Source organism: Triticum urartu, chromosome 1A (assembly GCF_056163025.1).
Source record: "Triticum urartu cultivar PI428250 chromosome 1A, HENAU_Tu73, whole genome shotgun sequence".
NCBI classification, from domain to species: domain Eukaryota; kingdom Viridiplantae; phylum Streptophyta; class Magnoliopsida; order Poales; family Poaceae; genus Triticum; species Triticum urartu.
The window spans coordinates 547,838,169-547,859,244 of NC_141873.1; the positions used below are offsets into that span (position 1 = coordinate 547,838,169).

General features: G+C 45.3%; 1 protein-coding gene, 3 non-coding genes and 1 pseudogene across 4 annotated transcripts; 2 read left to right on the plus strand and 3 right to left on the minus strand.

The window, feature by feature from the left end:
- Positions 1–367: 367 nt before the first annotated feature.
- On the minus strand, positions 368–439 carry TRNAD-GUC (transfer RNA aspartic acid (anticodon GUC)). Its single transcript has one exon. It is a non-coding gene; the product is annotated as a tRNA-Asp (tRNA).
- Positions 440–868: 429 nt separating this feature from the next.
- LOC147992524 (uncharacterized) lies at positions 869–3,511 on the plus strand (annotated as a pseudogene).
- Positions 3,512–4,028: 517 nt separating this feature from the next.
- Positions 4,029–4,100, minus strand: TRNAD-GUC (transfer RNA aspartic acid (anticodon GUC)). Its single transcript has one exon. It is a non-coding gene; the product is annotated as a tRNA-Asp (tRNA).
- Positions 4,101–10,886: 6,786 nt separating this feature from the next.
- Positions 10,887–13,811, plus strand: LOC125528339 (Protein phosphatase 2A regulatory B subunit family protein). The gene is made up of 3 exons (XM_048692818.2): positions 10,887–11,168; positions 11,418–12,639; positions 13,197–13,811. Exons 2-3 carry the CDS (start codon positions 11,476–11,478, stop codon positions 13,527–13,529), a joined length of 1,497 nt encoding a protein of 498 aa, XP_048548775.1. The 5' UTR covers positions 10,887–11,168; positions 11,418–11,475; the 3' UTR covers positions 13,530–13,811.
- Positions 13,812–14,107: 296 nt separating this feature from the next.
- TRNAE-CUC (transfer RNA glutamic acid (anticodon CUC)) lies at positions 14,108–14,180 on the minus strand. The gene has a single exon. It is a non-coding gene; the product is annotated as a tRNA-Glu (tRNA).
- Between the last annotated feature and the right edge of the window lie 6,896 nt (positions 14,181–21,076).

Genomic DNA, 21,076 nt, shown 5'->3' on the forward strand with positions numbered 1-21,076 from the left:
GTTTATATTTCATGTTTTTTGTCAGACTTTTGGATTTGGTTGTGTGCATCTTAGTTATGCAGAGGCCGGGTGTTACTCATAATGTTTTGTATCCCTTTGATGCTACATTCTAAGATAATAAAATCGCCCTTTATCGAAAAGAAAGCGCAAATGATCAGTGACATTTTATAACTGACCAACATGATGATTATGTTTAGGCAGGAACATGTGCATGCACGAAATTAATTCTGCCAAAAGGGGTTGCATTTCCATGACCTGTTGACGAACCGTAATAGGTTGGGCGATGAATGATGGATGAAAATGTTGGCGCAATTGCTGGAGAAGTGCATAAAGAAAAAAAAGACAAAGAAAGAGAAAAAAAATGAAACGCCGTTGCCGGGGATCGAACCCGGGTCACCCGCGTGACAGGCGGGAATACTTACCACTATACTACAACGACTTTCATGCAGTTTTCTTTGGAAGATTTTTAACATTGTTGGCCTCTCAAAGTTTAGCACACTTCCGTATTGCAGCTCGAACAGGAAACGGGATCACCGCGCCCCGACGGCAATCCGTGAAGACGACTGAACGACACTCTCTACTCCTCATGCAAGTATGTCTCCCAGCTTTTCAGCCCATCTCGGTCCTTCTGCTCTAGGCCAAAATTTGTTGATCTCATCGCGCACCCAGTTGTTTTGTGTAAGGTTCAATCGATCAGCACGTCAAGAAGTACATTAATTAATATCAGTCTCAGATTAACAAAACCTTTTTTTAACGAATACGCTACTGTGAGCGTATCATTGCATCGATAGAAGGGGTTAGAACATACAGAGTGGCATCGTGGTCACATATACTACAAGGCGTGCACACGATACAAAGAGAGCATGAGATGGGTTGCTCAGCCCAGACAACCTAGGCTACATTACAGGGATAATGTTGTTGAGTCCTTTGACTCCTGCAAAGGCCCAGGAGCGGGCGTCGTCCTTGATCATCATCAGGAGGGAGGCGGAAGAGCTCTAGTTGCTCTAAGAGCTCAGATCGATAAAAAGCTTCAGATTATCCACCTCTGCGTATCCTGGCCGACTGTTTTGAACTTTCGGGTTTTCTCGCACCAAATTTGTTGTAGCTTTCCTTGTTCAAGTAGCCAACAGGGTTCTTGAGAATCCATAGTTCTCTCTTGCAAATTTTGAGTTGCATGAGAAAAAGTGATACTACATGAATATTTACAAGCTATGCATGCTGACTTGCAGATAGTGGAACAGAGGCTTCGACGGCTGAAACATATGGTGCATCCTGCCAACAACAAGCCGATCTCCCAGAGGTATGTATATGACCTTGCTGGCTCTAGAAGCGTCTATCACGGGATCCCCAGGAAAGTACAACCGACGCATCTTGGCCTAACACTTTCGCTTTGGCTTGCCTTTTGCTAACAATTTCTCATTGTGTTGCACGTAAAGTGCACTGAAAAAAATAGCACTGCTAATAGTGCAGAGAATTGTCTTGCTAAATAAACTATTGTACAATGTCTCGCTAATAGCACAGTATAGCACACTAATAGCATATTTGAAGGGGCAGCGCTATTTTGTATAGCCCGCCAAGTTTTTCCTTGGTAAATTGTAACAATGCTTTGTTTCCACAGAATCACTGGTTCAGTTCATTGTAAATCGGCAACAATAGTTATGCATGCATGAATGTACTCTCTCATTCCCATATTAGAGTGAGTAGTTATTAGCTCTCTGCTCTATTGATGAACTGTTCTCGTCCATTGCAGGCCTTGATGCAAAGTACATGCATAAATTAGCAAGCTATATAAATATGATTTGTTCTTTATATTGCAGTCAACTACTAGCTCCAATCTAACTGTTGAACCTGTCAACCTTGTTTCTGTAGGATATTATACATTGCATACACTCCCTCTTGACAGTACAAGACGCTGCTCGTGCTGCCTGTGTGTGTCGTGGATTTCTATGTTCCTGGAGATGCTATTCCAACCTTGTACTCAACCAACATACACTTGGATTGGCCAATAAGACATTGAAAGAACAAGAAACCTGTATCATAAAAAAAGTAGACCAAATTCTTGAAAACCATGACAACAATGGGATTAAGGTGGAGACACTTAAACTTACACTTATACTTGCCACTTATGGCAAAATCAAAGCCTCCGTCCTCGACAGGTGGCTCCAAATCACTGTCAAGTCTGGGATCAAAGAACTTGACTTGTCAATACCTTTACTCAAGGAAGAATACAGCTTCCCATGTGCCCTCTTGTCTCATGAGGCAGCTGCAAGTTCAATCCAATCTCTCCGCCTCTCCGGCTTTGCTTTTCATCCCACCTCATCAATTGGCATCTTGAGAAGATTGACTTGTTTACATTTGTCTCTTATCTGTGTAACAGAGAAAGGATTAGGGCTCTTGCTCTCAAAATCTTCAATCCTAAAGAAGTTGGACATCTCCTATTGTTGGGGGTTAACTTGCTTGCGAATAGCTTGGACGTTGCAGCAGCTCAAATACCTTAGTTTTATACAATGCACAGGGCTGCATACAGTACAGATCGAAGCACCAAATCTCTGCTCCTTTCACTGTGATAGGATTGGGATCCTGACAAAATCTCTGTGAGAAGTTCTACTCAACTTCAGAATGTAGATTTGTCAAGAGTTCTTCTCTCTGATGCTCGCACCAAGCTTCCATCCATCATACGGAATGTTGAGAGTCTTACCCTGCTCTCACCCAATGAAGAGGTATATGTTTTTGGCTTTAATAACATCTCGATGACCAAACTACATGGACATATTTAAGTATACACTGCACAACTAAATTATGTATACAACACATCTTTATTAATCTTGGGGTTCGTCCTTATTCAGAAAGTCAATATTCCAAATCCAATGTTGTCCTCCAAGTTCCCCCACCTCAAGAACCTGGAAATCATACTCCATCGAGCAGCAATGCCCTTCCCTCCAAGTCGTGACATCTTCTCTTTGGTCTCTTTTCTTGCTGCTTCTCCTGTCCTGGAATCTTTCGTTCTACAGGTGAAGTCACTATCCGTAACACTAAAAGTTATCTATGATGAATAGTGTGGTACACTTTTTTTTATCGGAACAATGACACAGTAATTTATATGCAGATAGAGGAGGGTGCTAGCAGACCTGATCTCGTTTCTGGAGACGACAACGAGTATTCTAGACGAAAGCTAGAGTACCGGCATGACCGCCTTAGGCAGGTGCTGATCACAGGATTCTATCTATCCGATAGCTTGATCGAGCTCACGGTCCTCATCCTCGAGAGCGCGGCTTCCCTCGAATGTCTAACGGTAGACACGATCTACTTCTCCAATGGAAGGTTGGGCACCATTGGCAGATGCCCCGCCTCAACAAAGAATGGTCAGTGTTGGGCAATGAGCAAGACAAATGTCGCGGGAGCTCATAGAGCCGTGGAGGTTGCGGGTAGGTGCATCGCGTGGAGAGTTTCAAAGCATGTCCAGTTCAAGGTCCTAGAGCCCTGTAGTCGCTGCCATAGTATCGACCAGTAGATATTGGTTACCAATGTGGCTGGTTTCAGATTTTGGGAGAATTACGTCTATATTAACATGTTTCATGTTGTTAGTACTAGTTTGGGTTAGTAGAGAGTGCCTTCATCAGAATAAAGCTTCATGCAGTTAAAACTTCCAACTTTCCTTCTGACTTGTCCGTCGATGAACTACGTGTGGTTTTGTCCGGCGATGAAATGGTGCCCCGATGAACTGGGTGTTGGTCATATTTATACATAGTGTTGCATAGATTGCATCCGTTTCGGGTTTTGGATATGAGGGACGTGGATGTTAAAGCTAACATATAAGACTTGACCAGTCAGCGCCCACGAACACGCCCGGGCACGTCCGCGGTTGTTTATGGACAAAATTATTTGTGCCCACAGGTTGCATTTCCATGACCTATTTGTACGTACTGACAAAACAGGGATAACATGGCTTGGCTAGGATGGATGAAAATGCTGCAGAAGTACTTGCAAAAAAGAAAAATGCTGCAGAAGTGCAAAAAACACACAAGATTCGCCGTTGCCGGGGATCGAACCCGGGTCACCCGCGTGACAGGCGGGAATACTTACCACTATACTACAACGACCTTTGATGCTAATTTATTTGGCTGAGTTCTAACATTGTTGAATTCTCAAAGTTTAGCGCACTTCCGAACTGGCGATCCGATACAAGACTCGGTTCTTCTGCTTTTGGTTTCTTCGGAAGGTTTTTTTTTTTTGGTTTCTTCGGAAGGTTCGATCGATGAAATCCCAAATTCATCCCCGTCAAGCACATTAACAGTTTCTCAGAAAACCTTAATATTAACTTCTCTGAGATCTAGTTCTTGAGAGTTCATAGTTCTAGCAGTGATGCCTATTTTAATCTTAACTTGTTCAAGCAGATCTAGTTCTTGAGAGTTCATAGTTCTCTATTGCAAAATTTAAGCTGCATGCGGAAAAGTGATACTGCATATTTACTAGCTACGCCAAAGTGCAGATATTCGTCGGCTGAAGCAAATAGTGCATCTCGCCAAGAACAAGAAAGTCATATTTCTCAAGGTACCCGAAATATGAGACAACTACCAGTTTTTTAGCAACTCCCAGAGGTATACATGTTCTTGCTGGCTGTGGAAACGTCTATCACATGAATATATGATGCATCTCCAACAGATGCCCTACTATATATAGAGCAACGGTGCCTTTTTGGGGAGAGCGACGATTCGGTGCCCAAGCACATCTGCACCCACGTTGAGGAAAAAAAATTCAAAACAAATACTAGAATTTTTTTTAAAAAATCCAATTTTTTTGGCACAGTAGATAATTTGGTGCGAGCGGTCCGCTCCAAATTTTTGGACATCTGAATAGCTCTCGGAAAAAAAAACAAATTTGGTGTCTGCAAAAATGTTTACTGTTCATGTACTGTTCTGACACAATTTGTATTTTTTGTGACAGCTACTCATATGTCCAAATGATCTGAAATTTAAAGCGCACCTCACACACCAAATTATCTACCATGCAAAAAATGGATTTTTTTTTGAACTTTTGTGAGTTTTTCCTTGATCGGGTGTAGATGAGCCTAGGCTCAGAAATGAATATTCGCTTTTTGGGCTTTTGGAAAACATAGGTGTTGCCAGTACAAATGATATTCTTGTTGTCATTGGTGTATAGTTCAGCGATTAGTGTGTATTCTTCACAGAAAGTGAATTGGTAATTCAGAGATTAGCCTTTGTATTTTTGTTCAAAGATTAGTATGTTTCAAAGATTGTTGAAATTATTGTTCAGTTTGCAGATTCTAGAATCATGTTCACAGATTGTAGAATTTGGGAGACGCAAGAACTATCTTTTTATCCTCTATGTTTTAATCTCATGGAGGAGTGGTGGGCATGAAATAATTGATTGTCGTTGAATTCAATTGATTTTGACATGTATTTGTTATAATATGTATGTATATTGTGGACATAAATATGTTGTGCGACTACTTTTTTTGGCGGTTGTTGGAGCAGTGATGCCTATTTTAGGGCAGCTCTTGGAGACGTCACTTCTTCGCGACCAAAAAAACTACATTTTGGTGCCCTAAGTTTTCTTCCAACCTCTTTTTGATGCCCTAAAATAGGACATGCTCTAAAGAGCAAACATGTTGACGGTGCACCAGGTGATCGCCCCGCCATGCGTCCACTCCATCATGTGAAGCACTCCACCCGTGAAGGCTCGACAGAAGGGCCTTGGGCTTCATGGCTAGCTAGAAGGTGAGATCCCGGGTTAGCCCATTTACCAAACCTCACCCAAGCATTAGCAAAATTCCAATTCATTGTTTTGTCGGTCGCAGGTGCCCTCTCCTCCAACTCCGGCAACGGAGTCGTCATCGATCCAAGGACCGAGGAAGCAACACCCCTGGATCCTCTAACGGCTATAATAGGGGCACGTGCAACTACCTGCCTACACCTACCTTTTTTTCTCTGGTGACTTACCAACGTCCATGCGATATCGAGGACATCGGCCAGACTGGCCATTGGGCGGCTAACTGTTGGCGGAGGACCATGCCACAAATGTGAGGAATCGTCACCAAAATTGTCCCCTAGCCAGAATCTGTCGATGATGAGGACGAAGATAAATCATCAATGAGACTAGATAAATAAAAGGCATTGAGTTTTTAGTAATGAATTTAAATAATCGTCATTAAGACTAGATAAATAAAGAGAGCTTTCAAATCCAAATATGCTCTCATTAATGAGTTTACATATAAGTCATCACTGAGACTGGAGAAGAAAGAGTTTAAAGAATCATCATTGAGGAAATAAGTCGTCAATAAATAAAAGGGAATGAGTGTTGAATCTGACGACGATGATGACAAAGGCGAATCATCATTAAGACTAGACAAAATAGAGCTTTCATTTGAAGAATCATCGTTTAAGACTAGATAAATAAAAGGCAATATGAGTATTTGAGCAATAGAGTTAGTTTTATCTTCATTTGGAGGCATGCATGGGTCTATAATCATTCTTCCTCAATTGGTACCATTAGTTCTTCAATTTCAAAAGTGGTACTTCCTTCATCGAAAACATTAGTAGCAACAAGGGGAACATCGCAGGTATTGTTGCTACCGTACATTTCTTTGATGTTTTTATAGACAAAAATCATAGGATTAATATTACATTAATAGCAAACCAAACAAGAATATTCAACCTAGCGCTATGCTCCCACAATGACGCCAAAAAAACTTGATAATCCTCAAGTGTAGAGAATTGATGTAGCACTTTCCAAAGTGGATGTGGAAGTATACAAGGGGAAATACCCCATAGTAGATAAAGGTAAGTTTGATATCCTCTCAAGTTATGTATGCCACTTACAAAACTATCTATGCACTTTAGTGTTTACTTCACCTAGACTTTCTATAACTAATGTACTTTGCAAGATAGGTTGTGAGGAGGTAACTAAAGTACTTAGCAAGATGAAAATAGATGTTTGGTGCTAGTAATAAACTTATCTATGGAGAAGTCTCTAGACTACGGAAGAAGATGGTGGTGGAGATGACGATGAAGCCGTTGGAGGCGGTGGTCGTGATGATGGCACCTAAAGGAGGATATACCTAGCCATAACTTGGGTCGGGCCTACAAAATCCTGCAGCATAAAACCTAGGCCTGGCCCGACCCGACCAGCGGGGCTACTTTTTAGGCCTAAGCCCGGACCTTGAGTGGAAAATCCCATCAAGCCTCAGGCCTCGGGCCGGGCCTCTTCCCTAAAACGCATAAATGTCAAGCCCAAGCCCGGCCCGACCTAGCATTCAGGCTCAAAATCTAGGCCCAGGTGTGGCCTGAGGATAAGATCGGGCCCGGCCGGGTCGAGCTATTTTGGGTCGGGTTTCCCATGGCCAGGTCTAGAGGAGGAGAGCCCTCTCCTCCTCCTTCCTTGGCCTCACCCGCCTAAGTGGGAGAAGGGTTTCCTCGCTTTTTGATGGCCATGGACTTGGAGGATGAGAGCCTCCCCTGCTTCGGATAGTGAATTTGATTTTCAAGGAGGGGGGAGGGGGCTGTTGTTGGACGCTCAAATATGAGTATCAAACCATTTTACTAATTGTTAGGCATCGGTAACCACGGAAAAACTAGAATTTTTAGGGTAGTTCAAAACTTCAGGGACAAGCTTGCGACAATAGGAGAGCTCCATAAGGTTCCTAGAACATCCAGACACCCTACCCAGGTGCCCTAGGGTTTTGGGCATCTACACAGGGCGCCTAGGAACTTTGTGGCCCCTCGTGTCCCAAGTCCAGGTACCCCGTGGCCTCCTTGGTGCATAGATCATCCTCATATATATTTTTCTAGACCTTTTTTGAAGGTTTAAAATACCTATTTCCCCCCAAAAAATAGAAAACTGGTAGTAGCCACTTTATTAATTAAGACGTTAGTCCAAAAGATGAATGGAAGAACCAATCATACTGAGGTGCACGACCTTTTCATTAGCCGTGTGGATATGAAAAGGAAGACTTCGTACTATGCTGAGAAGGTTGGCACAAAATACAATACATTAGATTTGGTATACCAAGCCAAAGCTTAAGCATTGCCAAGATATGGTGGCTGTTTGTTCACGCCCGAGCTAGCTGCCACGTTCAGCATTGAAGATGTTGGGTTTGTCATTTGATGATATCTTCACTTGTATATGCATCATTGGAGAATTGATTTTAATTAGCATCAAGAAGTTTGATGCCTTCGCAATTCCAGCGACACTAGTTGCATTTTGTAAGGAAGATGTACAAGCATGCACCCATTTCTAGGTGTGGGGCCTTTGCTTCTAGTTCTTCTTGGTCTTCGACTCTCCGCCGACCGTCGGGGACAGTCTTGATCAATTCCGATTCAGCTATGTGCGCCGATCTTGATAAGTCGGTAGTGGTTTGAATCAAAATGGTGCATGTGCTGCTGGTTGCACTGAACTCATTGTTGGAGTTTCGGCTCCTTTTTTTTTGATTCAGAGTTTTGGCTCTTGAGACGGCTAAAGCACCCGTGTTTCGACGCCCAGTCTTCCTGGCCCGTGATGAACAATTTGAAGAAGTGGTTTTTTGCTTTTGATTGTTTCGTATCCCTGTGCAACAGCTTCACTCCGAGTGCCCGGATCGCTCTATTGTTCTCCTCGTCATCGCCTACATGATGCATGCGGCTCAAGGTTTCTTCTGGGTTGCTTCCAAGCACGTTCGTCGGCACCTCAGTGAAGTAGGTCGTGCTCTAGCCAAGCCGTCTCCGCATTTGGTCGATCTTTGTATTTTTTTCCACTCAGTCCCGGTTTGTACCTGGTAGACATTGTATTCTACGAGTTTGTTGCCTAGTTTTACTAAGTCTCAGTCGACTTAGACTTGATTATGTCTCAGTCGATAATATCTTCCTTTGATTTTGGATGAAGATTCGTGTAAAAAATTATTTCCAGTTTTCTTCTCTTCTTACATACTATATCACTTGACTTAAACGTGATTAAGTCTGAGTCGAGTGAGACATAGCCACACCCAATTAATAAATTATCAACATTCTTATAAAAGAGAAGAGGTAAGAAGATGTAAGCACTTTTGTGTACGTGCGCAGCGGCGACGTCACGGCGCACCAAAGAGCGAAGCCGCCCACGCAGCACGCTCGACACACAAACGTACCACGCGGCACGCGCAAATGGCCGCATGCCGTCGGCGCAACGTCCGCCTCGTCGGACCAGAGGCAGAGCCGTAGCAGCAGTAAACAAAAACCTACGCCATCCTCCTCTTCACCATGCGGCAACAGGAGTACGTGGTGCGTGACTTCACCCCCTTGCGTGCGGTCCCCCGCGGCGAGACAGCGACGCGGCGGGCGGTGGTCCGCTCCTCCCCTCCGGCGAGCCCGCCCGCCCGCGCGTCACCCTCACCCTCACGCACGCACGGCTCTGCCTCACCGTCCATCTGCCTCCGTATCCATCGGACGGCCCGCCCGTGACCTGAGCGCGGCGTTCGAATTAAAGCCCTCCCTCCGTCGCCGCGCCGGCCGTGCAGAGAGGGCATGGGCATGGGCGGGCTCTGATTGAAAGGAGGCACATGCGCCACTACGCACATTATTCTCCGCCATTCACACCGCTCTACTCTACTCGCAGGGTTTTTTCAACTGCTTTTCCAGACAATTATTTCGGCCGATTTGTTAAGATCCAAGCTGGACCAGCTGCTAATTATCACCCGGCCGGGCCGGCGACCAAATCTGGCCGTAGGTCCGGCCCCGGATCCCGGCTTTGCAGAAAGCCCCAGATTCGCCGCTTGTCGTACGAGTATTTTCCTACTCCTACTCCTACCACGAACCAACTCCCAAACAAGCAGCGGTGGTACAAAAGATATGATGACGAGGACGTCCGTACGGTTTCCCGTATTAACAAGACGGTCCCCACAGGAAGCAAACACGCGACGCCTTCCCTCCCCGTCTGCTCTCCCACCTCGCTCCCTCCTCTCCTCTTCCCGAGAAGAAGCAGCGGACCACGTGCTCCGGCGTCTCCACGGCTTGGGCGATGACGAGTTCCGCCTCTGCCTCCTCCGCCATGTTGAACCCCGGAGCAGTCTGCCTCCGCCATGTTGAACCCTGGAGCAGTCTGCTCCACCTTGTCCTCCTTCGGACCCGCCGCCTCCATCGGCTCCAACAGTCGCTCTCGCTCCTCCTCCGGCTAGCTCCGGTGAGTCCGGAGGCAGCCCGACAGCAACGCGGGAGGCGTGCCTTGCCTGGATCTTCCCCGTGACCTGTCTTCGGCGCTCCAGCGTGAGCATAGGGTACGTGGTGATCAGTCGCCGGACGATGGAGATGCCGGAGAGCGTGGGAGAGCGGGGAGAGGAGGCGGACGAGCTCAGGTGACGGTGTAGAGAGGGAGGAGGTGGATGGGTTAGGGTTGGGGGACGCCGGCTGGCTTAAATAGTCGGATTTGGCTTCAGGCGGCGAGCTGGAACAACACCGCACGCCGTTCACACCGTGATGACGGAGGAGTCATTTGTTGGACCATCGGGTTTTTGAGCAGTCCGTGTGGGATCTCATCGTCAGTACTATGTGGCGGATGCGCCCGAACGTTCCATATCCCCTCATATTTGAGCTGAATACGAGGGTGCCAATCAGCCAAGAAGTTTACAATCTGTTTAAAACGCTTGTCCGAATAAAAAATTCGTGATTGGTTTGTGACCGGACGGCCCATCCTGACATATGAGGCGAGTTTAAGGGCTCTTAGCGAGACTGTTTGTAGTACTAGTACTCCTGCTACGAACCAAGAAAACAAACACGGTGACATCGTGACTGACTGACTCGTGGTGGTGGTGGTACAAAAAAAAATGCTTCTTTTAGTTTTTCCTTTTTGAATGAAAAATATATGAATGACGAGGACGTCCGTACTGTTTCCCGTATTAACAAAACAGTCCGCGCAGCAAGCGAACAAGCGTCCCCTTCCCTTCCTGTCTGCTCCCTGCCCCACCTCACCTCACTCCTCTTCCCGAGAAGAAGCGGAGCGGACCACGCGCAGGCAGGCACACAGATTTCGATCCGCTTCCCCAAGCCTCCTCACGAGCTCCCGACCGACCCCTGTAGCTACCGGCCTCGCCGCCGCGTCTCGGCGCACGGATCCGGAGGGCGCCGGCCTCCGAGGCCCCAGATCCGGCGCTGTTCTGGTGGGGTGGCTGGCACGCACTTGCTGCTCTTGCTGCGCGCTGTGAGGTAGGTGCCTGGTGGGTGGCCGCCGCCATTGTCGCGTCCCTTTCCTGGCCGAGGTTCCCCAGCTTCGGTCTAGCTCGGCTTGGTTATCTTCGTGTCTGGTTGGAGCTCGCTGGGTCCAGATTCAGCTGCATTGGCCCGGATTTGGAAGATCTTTTGTACAAAGTTCACTGTTTGCTGCATCTAGAGCTGCCAGATCTTTCTTCTTGCTCCGCCTAATCCCTCTCCCTCTCCTGCTTTGCTGCTCCGAAGGCTCTGCTGTGCCATGGTGGCGCCGGCGTGAGGGGGCTCCTGGGCGGACGCGACCAAGATGTGGAAGCAGTTCCTCAGCAAGCTGCCGCGGACCAAGTCCTCGGGCGGCGGCGGCGGCGACTCGGGCCAGTGCAGCGGCGGCGGCAATGGCAACCCGATACAACGCACCAGCAGCGTGCCGGCCGGCGGGGGCGGCCGCTCCGCCTCCACCATCAAGCGCATGTCGTCGGCGGTCTTCCCCTCCAGCGTCGTCGCCGGGATCGAGCCGCTCGTGGCCTTCAAGGACGTGCCCAGCTCCGAGCGCCACAACCTGTTCGTCAGCAAGCTCGGCCTCTGCTGCGCCGTCTTCGACTTCTCCGACCCGGCCAAGAGCTCCGCCGAGAAGGACATCAAGCGGCAGACGCTGCTGGATCTCATCGACTTCGTCGACTCCACCACCGGCCGCTACCCGGAGGCCGTCATCGCCGCCTGCTCCAGGATGCTCGCCGTCAACCTCTTCCGGGTGTTCCCCCCGAGCTACAGGTCCGGTGGCTCGTCATCCGGCGGCGGCGGCGAGGGCGACGAGGACGAGCCGATGTTCGACCCCGCGTGGTGCCACCTGCAGCTGGTGTACGAGCTGCTGCTCAAGTTCATCGGATCCAACTCCCTGGATGCCAAGATAGGGAAGAAGTACTTCGACCACTCCTTCATCGTCAGGCTGCTCAACCTGCTCGACTCCGAGGACCCCAGAGAGCGAGACTCCCTCAAGACCATCCTCCACAGGATCTACGGCAAGTTCATGGTGCACCGGCCGTTCATCCGCAAGGCGGTGAGCAACATATTCTACCACTTCGTGTTCGAGACCCAGCGGCACAACGGGATCGCCGAGCTGCTCGAGGTGTTCGGCAGCGTCATCAGTGGCTTTGCATTGCCTCTCAAGGAAGAACACAAGATCTTTCTCTGGAGAGTTTTGATTCCTCTGCACAAGCCGAAGTCAGTTGGGGTGTATCTCCAGCAGCTGACATACTGTGTGACACAGTTTCTAGAAAAGGACCCCAAGCTTGCCGGATCGATAATCATTGGTCTGCTGAGATATTGGCCGGTGACAAATAGTCAGAAGGAGGTGATGTTCCTGAGTGAGATTGAGGAGATCCTGGAGGCTACCAGCATGGTGGAGTTCCAGAAATGTATGGTTCCATTGTTTCGGCGGATAGCTCAGTGCATCAACAGTTCTCATTTCCAGGTAACTTGCCTTGCCCCAAGTAACACAACGCGGTAATTCTGAGTTCTTCAATGTTCTGTTGCAGTATTCTTAGATGCACTACACTTGTTTCTGCCACTTAAACTAGACACTTCCATATGGAATTTATTTAGGTGCTTATGTGGTGAAGTCTGAAGAAGTTAGCACCACTCAAACAGAATGGGTCATGATTACAAAATAACATTCTTGATCAAGCTGTCCCCAAAGGTTCAAACAGCTACTTGCTTATTTTTGGTCCCTCCATGTGCCTCATATTTGTGATTAGAATGTGTGGACATGGCAAATGAGCAACAGATGTCTGAACTCTGAAGCCCTCGAAGTTAATGTTGACAAATGGACGACATATCCAAAGTAGGCCGTCGTGTTATCACCTAATGATTATATATTTTCAATATCATGAATAGCAGACACTTGGGCCGGCATTAAGCACTCAAATGAGTTCACACATCAGTTTGTTATGGTCACTTAGTTGGCTGACATATGCTCTGAATTTTCTATTACAAATGATTGTTGGCTTAATAAGACTGTTTCTTCTTCAGGTTGCTGAAAGAGCACTCTTCATGTGGAACAATGATCACATCATCAGCCTGGTGGCACAAAACCGGCAAGTGATCATGCCCATCATCGTTCCGGCGCTAGAACAGAATGGCCAGAACCACTGGAACCACGCGGTCCTGAACCTGACCGCCAACGTAATGAAGATGTTCTCCGAGATGGACGAGGAACTATTCTCGGCGTGCCTAACAAAGTGCAAGGAGGACGAGGAAAACCAGGCGTCGATGGAGGAGAAGCGGAGGCTGAAGTGGGCGAAACTAGAGTCCGCCGCAGCTCTCCAGCCAGTGACTGGCCACACCGCCGTCCTGGTGGGGTAGGTCACCAACCGTCGGCGATAATCTTGTCGCCGCCACCATCGTTTAGCGTGTGTTTGGTCGGTGGAGGTGCATACCAATGGTGTTCTTCCCCTGTTCGGTGAAGCGCGCCCAAGTGATGATCGACTCCAGGGCTCGTCGTTTTGCTTTTCTTCTGTACGTTGTAACTATGCCCACTATGTGTATGCTCTAGAGGCAAATGTACCTGTGAGCGAGCGCCTTGTGCTGAGACTCATTACCTGTAACTTTTGCCTGTTTATTTATGAACATTATCCTAGAGCTTAATTCAAGTGTCTAGAGCCATTTCTCTCGAGCAAATGTCGGGTTGCCGAGCACGATTTCTTTCTGAAATGTTGCGGCTTTGATTCTTGTGTTTTGAATTTGACTGTTTCTGACCATGTGGGAAACAAAACCTATCTGAATGATGTCAATCCTAGATGTCAGGGCATTCTAATTGTTGTATAGATCAGAAAATAAAATGCATTAGCTCTGTATTTTAAATGAACAGAGTATTACCTGAGTAAACTGCATAACTAAAACAAAACTTGCAAAAGAAAAAAAAACAGTAGGTTCACAAAAAATTCCGTCGCCGGGACTTGAACCCGGGTCTCTCGGGTGAGAGCCGAGTATCCTAACCACCTAGACTACGACGGATCTTGGTTTTTTACACCACTGTCAACTTATTAATTTGCAAGAACCCATCGGCCAAATTAAGAATCAGGCAAAGAACAGAACACACTCTGGAAAATGAAAAACGTCAAGGGTTCAAAAAAATTACAATTTGCCAGTTCTTTTCAGGAAGAAAATCAGGTCATGCTTTTAGGCATACAAATTTCACGCATTCTTCTCCAATGAACCGCACACAGATTACTTGGGATGTCAAGAAGAGGATTGAACGAATTCTATAGAAATTTTGGAGGATTCTAATCTTTCCCTATGAAAGCCCTATGGAGTATGGATCATAGGATTAGGTCATCAAATTGGAATGTAATCCAATCCTACGCCCTTAATCCAACGCCCTTCATTCCATAGGAATCTCAATATGATCTCAAACCTCATTTTAAGAAGTCCAATGCACTTGCACTTGCACTCTATCTACCCTCTCCCATCAATTATCTAAAATTCCGGTGTGTTTCCCTGTGCAGCATCCCCAGTCACCTCTTATACATACCTATGTTTCATAATCCTACTCCAGTGTTTTTCTGTTCCAGTGATTTAATTTTCTGGAATGCAAAGAAGCCCTAAATGTGCGAGACCATGAGCCAAACATCATCCTTTTTGATGTTTGCTCATGTCTCCACCACACCTTCGGCCCACTACTAGTCATACCCTAGCTTGGTAGGAACATGTGCCATGTTTACAGAACTTGGCCACCACATCCTCAGTGTACAATACATATGCATGCTTACTAACTAGGGTTTGTGTTGATTATTCTTAATATACTAGTCCATCCATTTCATAATGCACTGCATATAGATGTTTTGAAAAATTAAACGTCAATAACTTTGATCAAGGTTATAAAGAAAAACATTTAAATACCAATAAATATAATTAGATATATCATGAGTCATATTTTTATATTGTATTTATCTGATATTTTACTCGATGTATTTGGTCAAAGTTTACGAGGTTCGACTTACGAAGAAAAACTGTACACACCATACCTCGTAAAATGAGTAACACTACATCTACAGGCATTACATACCATACGGACAGGTTGACATGGGAAGATTTAATTGGAAATGGAAATGGGCGGGGCCCACCGAATGAAATTCAGGGGGGTGGGGGGTGGGTGGGTTATTACTTGTGAATGGAAAGACCCGTAGCGTTTAAGTAGGCCACCCTAGGTCTAGCATTTTTGTTATAGAATGAAGGGAGTACTATTTATGTTCTCTTCTTATTTTCCTTCTTCCTTTTGGTGGATGGATACTCTGTTTTTTAACTTCGTTGCAAGACGAGTAAACTTCTGTTAATTTGTCTCAAAAGAAATTGAAAAAATGCCTATGCCTATAAGAGGTGGCAATTGTGCCGATCTGCCCTTGTCTTTCTACCCTTTGCCCTCTTACCGCAAATCTGCATCCAGATTTGGTTACAACATCATATCAATTTTTTGCATCACATAAGAACCCCAAAAGGAAGAACAACAAGATAAGAAGAGAATATCAGCACACGTGCTATAGGGGAGGGACTATGAGGCAGGAGCTTTGGCATATGAATCATCTTGCTGGCATGTTTACTGCTAGCTAATGTACTTCTATGCATAAGTTATTTTTTAAAACTGGCTTACGACGGTACTGCTCACCATCTAGGAAGCGATCTCTCCAATGGAGTGTGGTGATAAGGAGGAGGCAAGCGGCGGTGCGGGGGAGCATGCGATCTTGTATGTCTGCAAGGAAGGTTGATCTTTTACTTTAACTAAGAAAGAGTTATGATCTTGAAGCCGAGGGGAGTACATTTAAATACACTTTAAATAACACAATTATTGATTTAAAGTGGGGGGGGGGGCACTGCCCTCCTTGAGCATTGTTGGCTTTTCTTACTTCATAGTACTATTTATATTCTCCTCTTATTTTCCTTCTCCCCTTTAGTGGAAGGCGTGGGCCTCGCCATCACCATCACCCAGTTCCTCTCGTCGGAGCCGGCGGAGCCACCTGTACTGGCACCACTGATGCGCTGAGTGTTTGTCTTGGTCGCTACTGTGCCGCAGCTTGGACTGACCGTTGATACGTCTCCGTCGTATCTATAATTTTTTGTTGTTCTATGCCAATATTATACAACTTTCATATACTTTTGGCAATTTTTTATACAATTTTTTGGATTAACATATCGATCCATTGCCCAGTGTCAGTTCCTGTTTGTTGCATGTTTTTTGTTTCGTAAAAAATCCATATCAAATGGAGTCCAAACGGGATAAAAACGGACAAATATTTTTTTGGAATATATATGAATTTTAAGAAGTGAAATCAACGTGAGACAATGCTCGAGGGGCCCACGAGGCAGGGGGTGCGCTCCTGACCCTCGCGGACACCCCGTAAGGAGGTTGTTGGCCTTCTTTCGCAGCAAGAAAGCTAATATCCGGATAAAAATCGTGTCCAAATTTCAATCCAATCGGAGTTACGGATCTCCGGGAATATAAGAAACGATGAAAGGCCAGATCTGAAAACGCAGAAACATAGAGAGACAGAGAGACAGATCCAATCTCGGAGGGGCTCTCACCCCTCCCATGCCATGGAAACCAAGGACCAGAGGGGAAACCCTTCTCCCATCTAGGGAGAAGGTCAAGGAAGAAGAAGAAGAAGAAGGGGGGCTCTCTCCCCCTCTCTCCCGGTGGCGCAACATAGTAGAAAAGATAATGTACAATCGTGTTATTTTTTTGCGGGAATCTTACAAAGCCTAATTAGCTCGAGATGATGCAACATAGTAGAAAAGATAATGTACAATCGTGTGTACTAATTGAGAAGAACATTGAAAAGGGGAAGTACACATACGAAATCGTAAAAGTAAGAAAAAACATTGTAGCAATAAAAATATATTAAATTGTTGTACTTGCGAAGAAAGTCCGTGTAGAATTTGGGTTAGTTAAACAAAGGTTTGGCGGTAATCTGAAGGAATATATGCAAAATAAAGAATTCTTGCTTAGAAATTTAACCGGAGGAAAGTTCAGAAATGGATGAATGATACTCAAAGGAGCCGGACTATATATTTTGTGTCCCATATAATAGCTCAGGCATGTTTCCATACATTAACATATTCCACATAGCTTTACTCACCCTAAAAAAATATAGCTTTACTCCAAATCCATCAAACATATATTAGACACTTAAAAATGAAACCAGAGCCCAATTAGAATATTAATTGCCCATTCTCAGTTGAGAAATTGTTTACGTTGATCTGGACTCAAGTTTAGCATGTGGACCGTATTTAGCATCCGGGAAGTTCTTCTTGATGACTGAATGCACTGCAATACCATCCATTGAGTTTGATATGAAAAAAGCAATTATACAGACATAACAAAAGTAATAGAGAAAGTTTACATTGTGTGATTTCTATCAAGATGCCAAATAAACTATGTTTAATATCATAATCTTTTGTGCGACATCTTTTGGTATTATGGAAAGAATGCTTAACCAGCAGAAATGTGACTACTTATTTGGTCAACAATAACATATACTACTTGGCACGTATGGTTAGAATTCACTAATGCTTGATATGACTTAAATATGTCAGCTACACGATCTGAGTAGACATTAGCAAGTGTGTCAATGCAAGAACTTACGATTTCAAGAATTACACTTTTCTTGCATATTAGTCTTATCCAATTTCTGAGAAATGTAATATGTTGCTAAACATTGATCAAAAGAAAGGATGAAGTACAAATTGTGGTATGTTGAGAAGTTCTTTTGGAAGAGAGACAAAGTTATTGGTTAGCTTTTCAGTTTTGGTTATATAATATGATAGCAAATCAGTGAGAGCGGTCATTTGGAGAATTAGAGTATGTAAATGACACGCTTGGGATTATATTTTTTTGAGCCCGCTAGTAACTCCAAATGGAAGCAAGAATTCCTCGATGATGATTAATCATTACTTCACGTTTTTAACAGCCGCTAAACTACTCTAACAGGACTACAGGAGCATGAATAATGGAAACCATTGACGAGAATTGATCCTTGCAATTGACGCGCTTCACATTTTTATTTTGTGTTTTTATTTATCTATCTATCACTACGAGATTTGATCCTTGCAATTAACCGCCAAGGGATTGACAACCCCTTGTTTGCGTTGGGTGCAAGTATTTGTTATTTTGTGTGTACGTACTGCTAACGAGGTGTTGCTTGGTTCTTCCACTTGATTGATAACCTTGGTTCTTATCCCTACTCTACTGCATCATTCTCTCCTCTTCGGGGAAATCCTAACACAACTCACAAGTAGCACCAACTTATGTCCGATCACAGTTAGAACTGCTCCGAGGAAACCACGGTGGTTCCCTAAACACCTTCTCCTGATCAGGAGAAATCATTCCCGTCGAAGGGATTGCATGGTAATGTAGCAGAAAACAAAAAAATTCTGACTTACGCACCAGCCCAGGACCACTATGAAGATGCATACAAGGTTTGATCTAATCGTTACCGACTTGAAGCACGCCAGAAGGAGATCATCGGTGCAGATCCCCGTAGCTTGGATTTTACAATCTCTCAACCGCGAGGATGTTCTCCCTCGGAAAGTTCCTCAGGCGGTCCCTTGGACAACCCTTCAGGAGGCCCTCGGACAGAAACTCGATCAGATCCTCGGACAGAACCTCATCATATCTCTCGAACTAAGATCAAAACTATGATCTCTCTACCGGGTTGCACACATACGGTGTCAGCTATCCTGCAGGGCTTCGCCATCCAAAACTAGGCCCTATCGAAAACTAGACAGCCTTCTGGCTCTAGGAAACTATTTCGTGTGAGAGAGATAGAGATGGCAGATCATGCATGCCTTGTGTTTGAGAGAGATTGAGTTAAATTGTGAGCTCTCTCCACCTCTATTTATAGTGGGAGGCAAGGGGTAGAGGGCACCTGAAAATACCAAAAGGTCCTTGGATATTTTCCACCCAAAAGCCACCAAAAGAGGGAGGAAACCCCTTGGGTGGGTCCCACACACCATGGACGGTTTGGGCTTCCACAAAGCCCCCCCCCCCACCTCCCCAAAACATGCTCCACAACTTTAGCCACAAATCCCCAATAGGTGGCTTTCAAATAAAGCCATCAAACATGGCAATAGTGTTGCCTACATCATCCCATGATTCATGGGATCTTGTCAGCTCAGACTAGGACAAGAATTTTCTACGATCATTTAATCTAGAAAAATTCCCGAAGGTCCATAACATACCTGGCACCTTCTAAAATAATTCTAGACGCATTCTGGAACATTTCAGTATGATGTTTTTATCTTCGAAACACTTCCACTGACCCCAAAACATTTCCGGTTTTCTCCCTGAAACTTTTCCTTCCTTCTCCGAAACTTTTTCAAAAAAATTTCTCTGACTCCCTATCTATTACTTAGCAGATAGATTACCCTTAAGTGTGTGACGCTATAGGTTCGATGAAGTGTAGACATGACTGGAACTCTTTCTGATCAATAATCAATAGCGGAACCGTGGACATCCATATTGGTTCCTACACCCATACGAATGAATAATCTAGTGAACCTGTAGTTGTCGTGTGCTATTCCTGTTGTTTCACTGTGGATCAACAACTTTGTCCACTATGCCAGTTTCCTCGTTACCAGTTTTGTTCTCTTTTCTCGTTTCCACATTCCGGCATCCTTGTGATCAAATCACACTATGTCTAGCCAGATGATAATGGATACTGAAAGTGCTAGTGATCGACTAGAGGGGGGGGGGTGAATAGGCGATTTTTATGAAAGTCTTCAAAATATGGAAGTTTCGAAGACAAACGATAGAAACAAACCTACTACCATGCAGCGGAAGGTAGACTACACTAAGCAAGCCATAGTCAAGTATTCAATGAAATGAAAGGACAAAGACTAATAGCAGCTAGGCAGTATAGATCAGGATGGAAGATAGTACGAAGCCAATCAGAACAAGCAGTCACGCAGTGAAGACAAATAACTAGTGCAAACAGGCAAAGACTTCACAAGGACCAATCAGCAAATAAAGAGATGGGGAGGATGGAACCAGTGGCTCGTTGAAGACAATGATTTATTGGACCAGTTCTAGTTGCTGTGACAACTGTACGTCTGGTTAGGGGGGTTGAGATTCAACTCAGAAGACCACGTCTTCACCTTATTCCCCTTGAGCTAAGGACACCCAGTCCTCGCCCAATCACTCTGGTAAGTCTTCAAGGTAGACTTCCAAACCTTCACAGACTTCGTTCGCCGACGATCCACAATGACTCTTGGATGCTCAGAATGCGACGCCTAGCCGGCTGGAGGATACACAGTCCTCAAGTGTAATAAGTCTTCAGATCACACAGACAGGAAGACTTCAGTGATGCCTAACACTCTTTGGCTCTGGGTGTTTAGGGATTTGTCCTCGCAAGGAATTCTCTCTCCAAGGCTTCGAGGTGGGTTGCTCCCAAACGACAAAAGCCGTATACTAACTCTGAGCAGCCAACTGTTTATGGCTGTAGGGGGTGGGTTATTTATAGCCACTAGGCAACCCGACCTGATTTGTCCGAAATGACCCTGGGTCACTAAGGAACTGACACGTGTTCCAACGGTCAGATATCAAATACACACGACAACTTTACTTGGGCTACAAGCAAAGCTGACTTATCCAGCTCTGGATAAGATTTGCTCTCATAGTCTTCGCTCGAAGACATAGGATTTTGGTTAAGCATCATTTTAGTCATTCTGACTGGTTCACTTGGACCACACTTAATAGTACGGTGGTTCCTATGACTCAACAAGGAAGAAAAAGAACGACGAAACAACTAAGTCTTCGCGCTCCATAGTCTTCACGCAATGTCTTCTCTTGTCACAGTCTTCAATGTGAATGTCTTCACATACCACCTTTGACTTCAATGTCTTCATACATTTTTAGGGGT

Bases quoted from the DNA above. Each gene is read 5' to 3' on its own strand.
- LOC125528339 (XM_048692818.2), top strand. From the start codon at position 11,476: ATGTGGAAGCAGTTCCTCAGCAAGCTGCCGCGGACCAAGTCCTCGGGC. The intron at 12,640-13,196 runs GTAACTTGCCTT...TTTCTTCTTCAG, and splicing joins TCAACAGTTCTCATTTCCAG to GTTGCTGAAAGAGCACTCTT.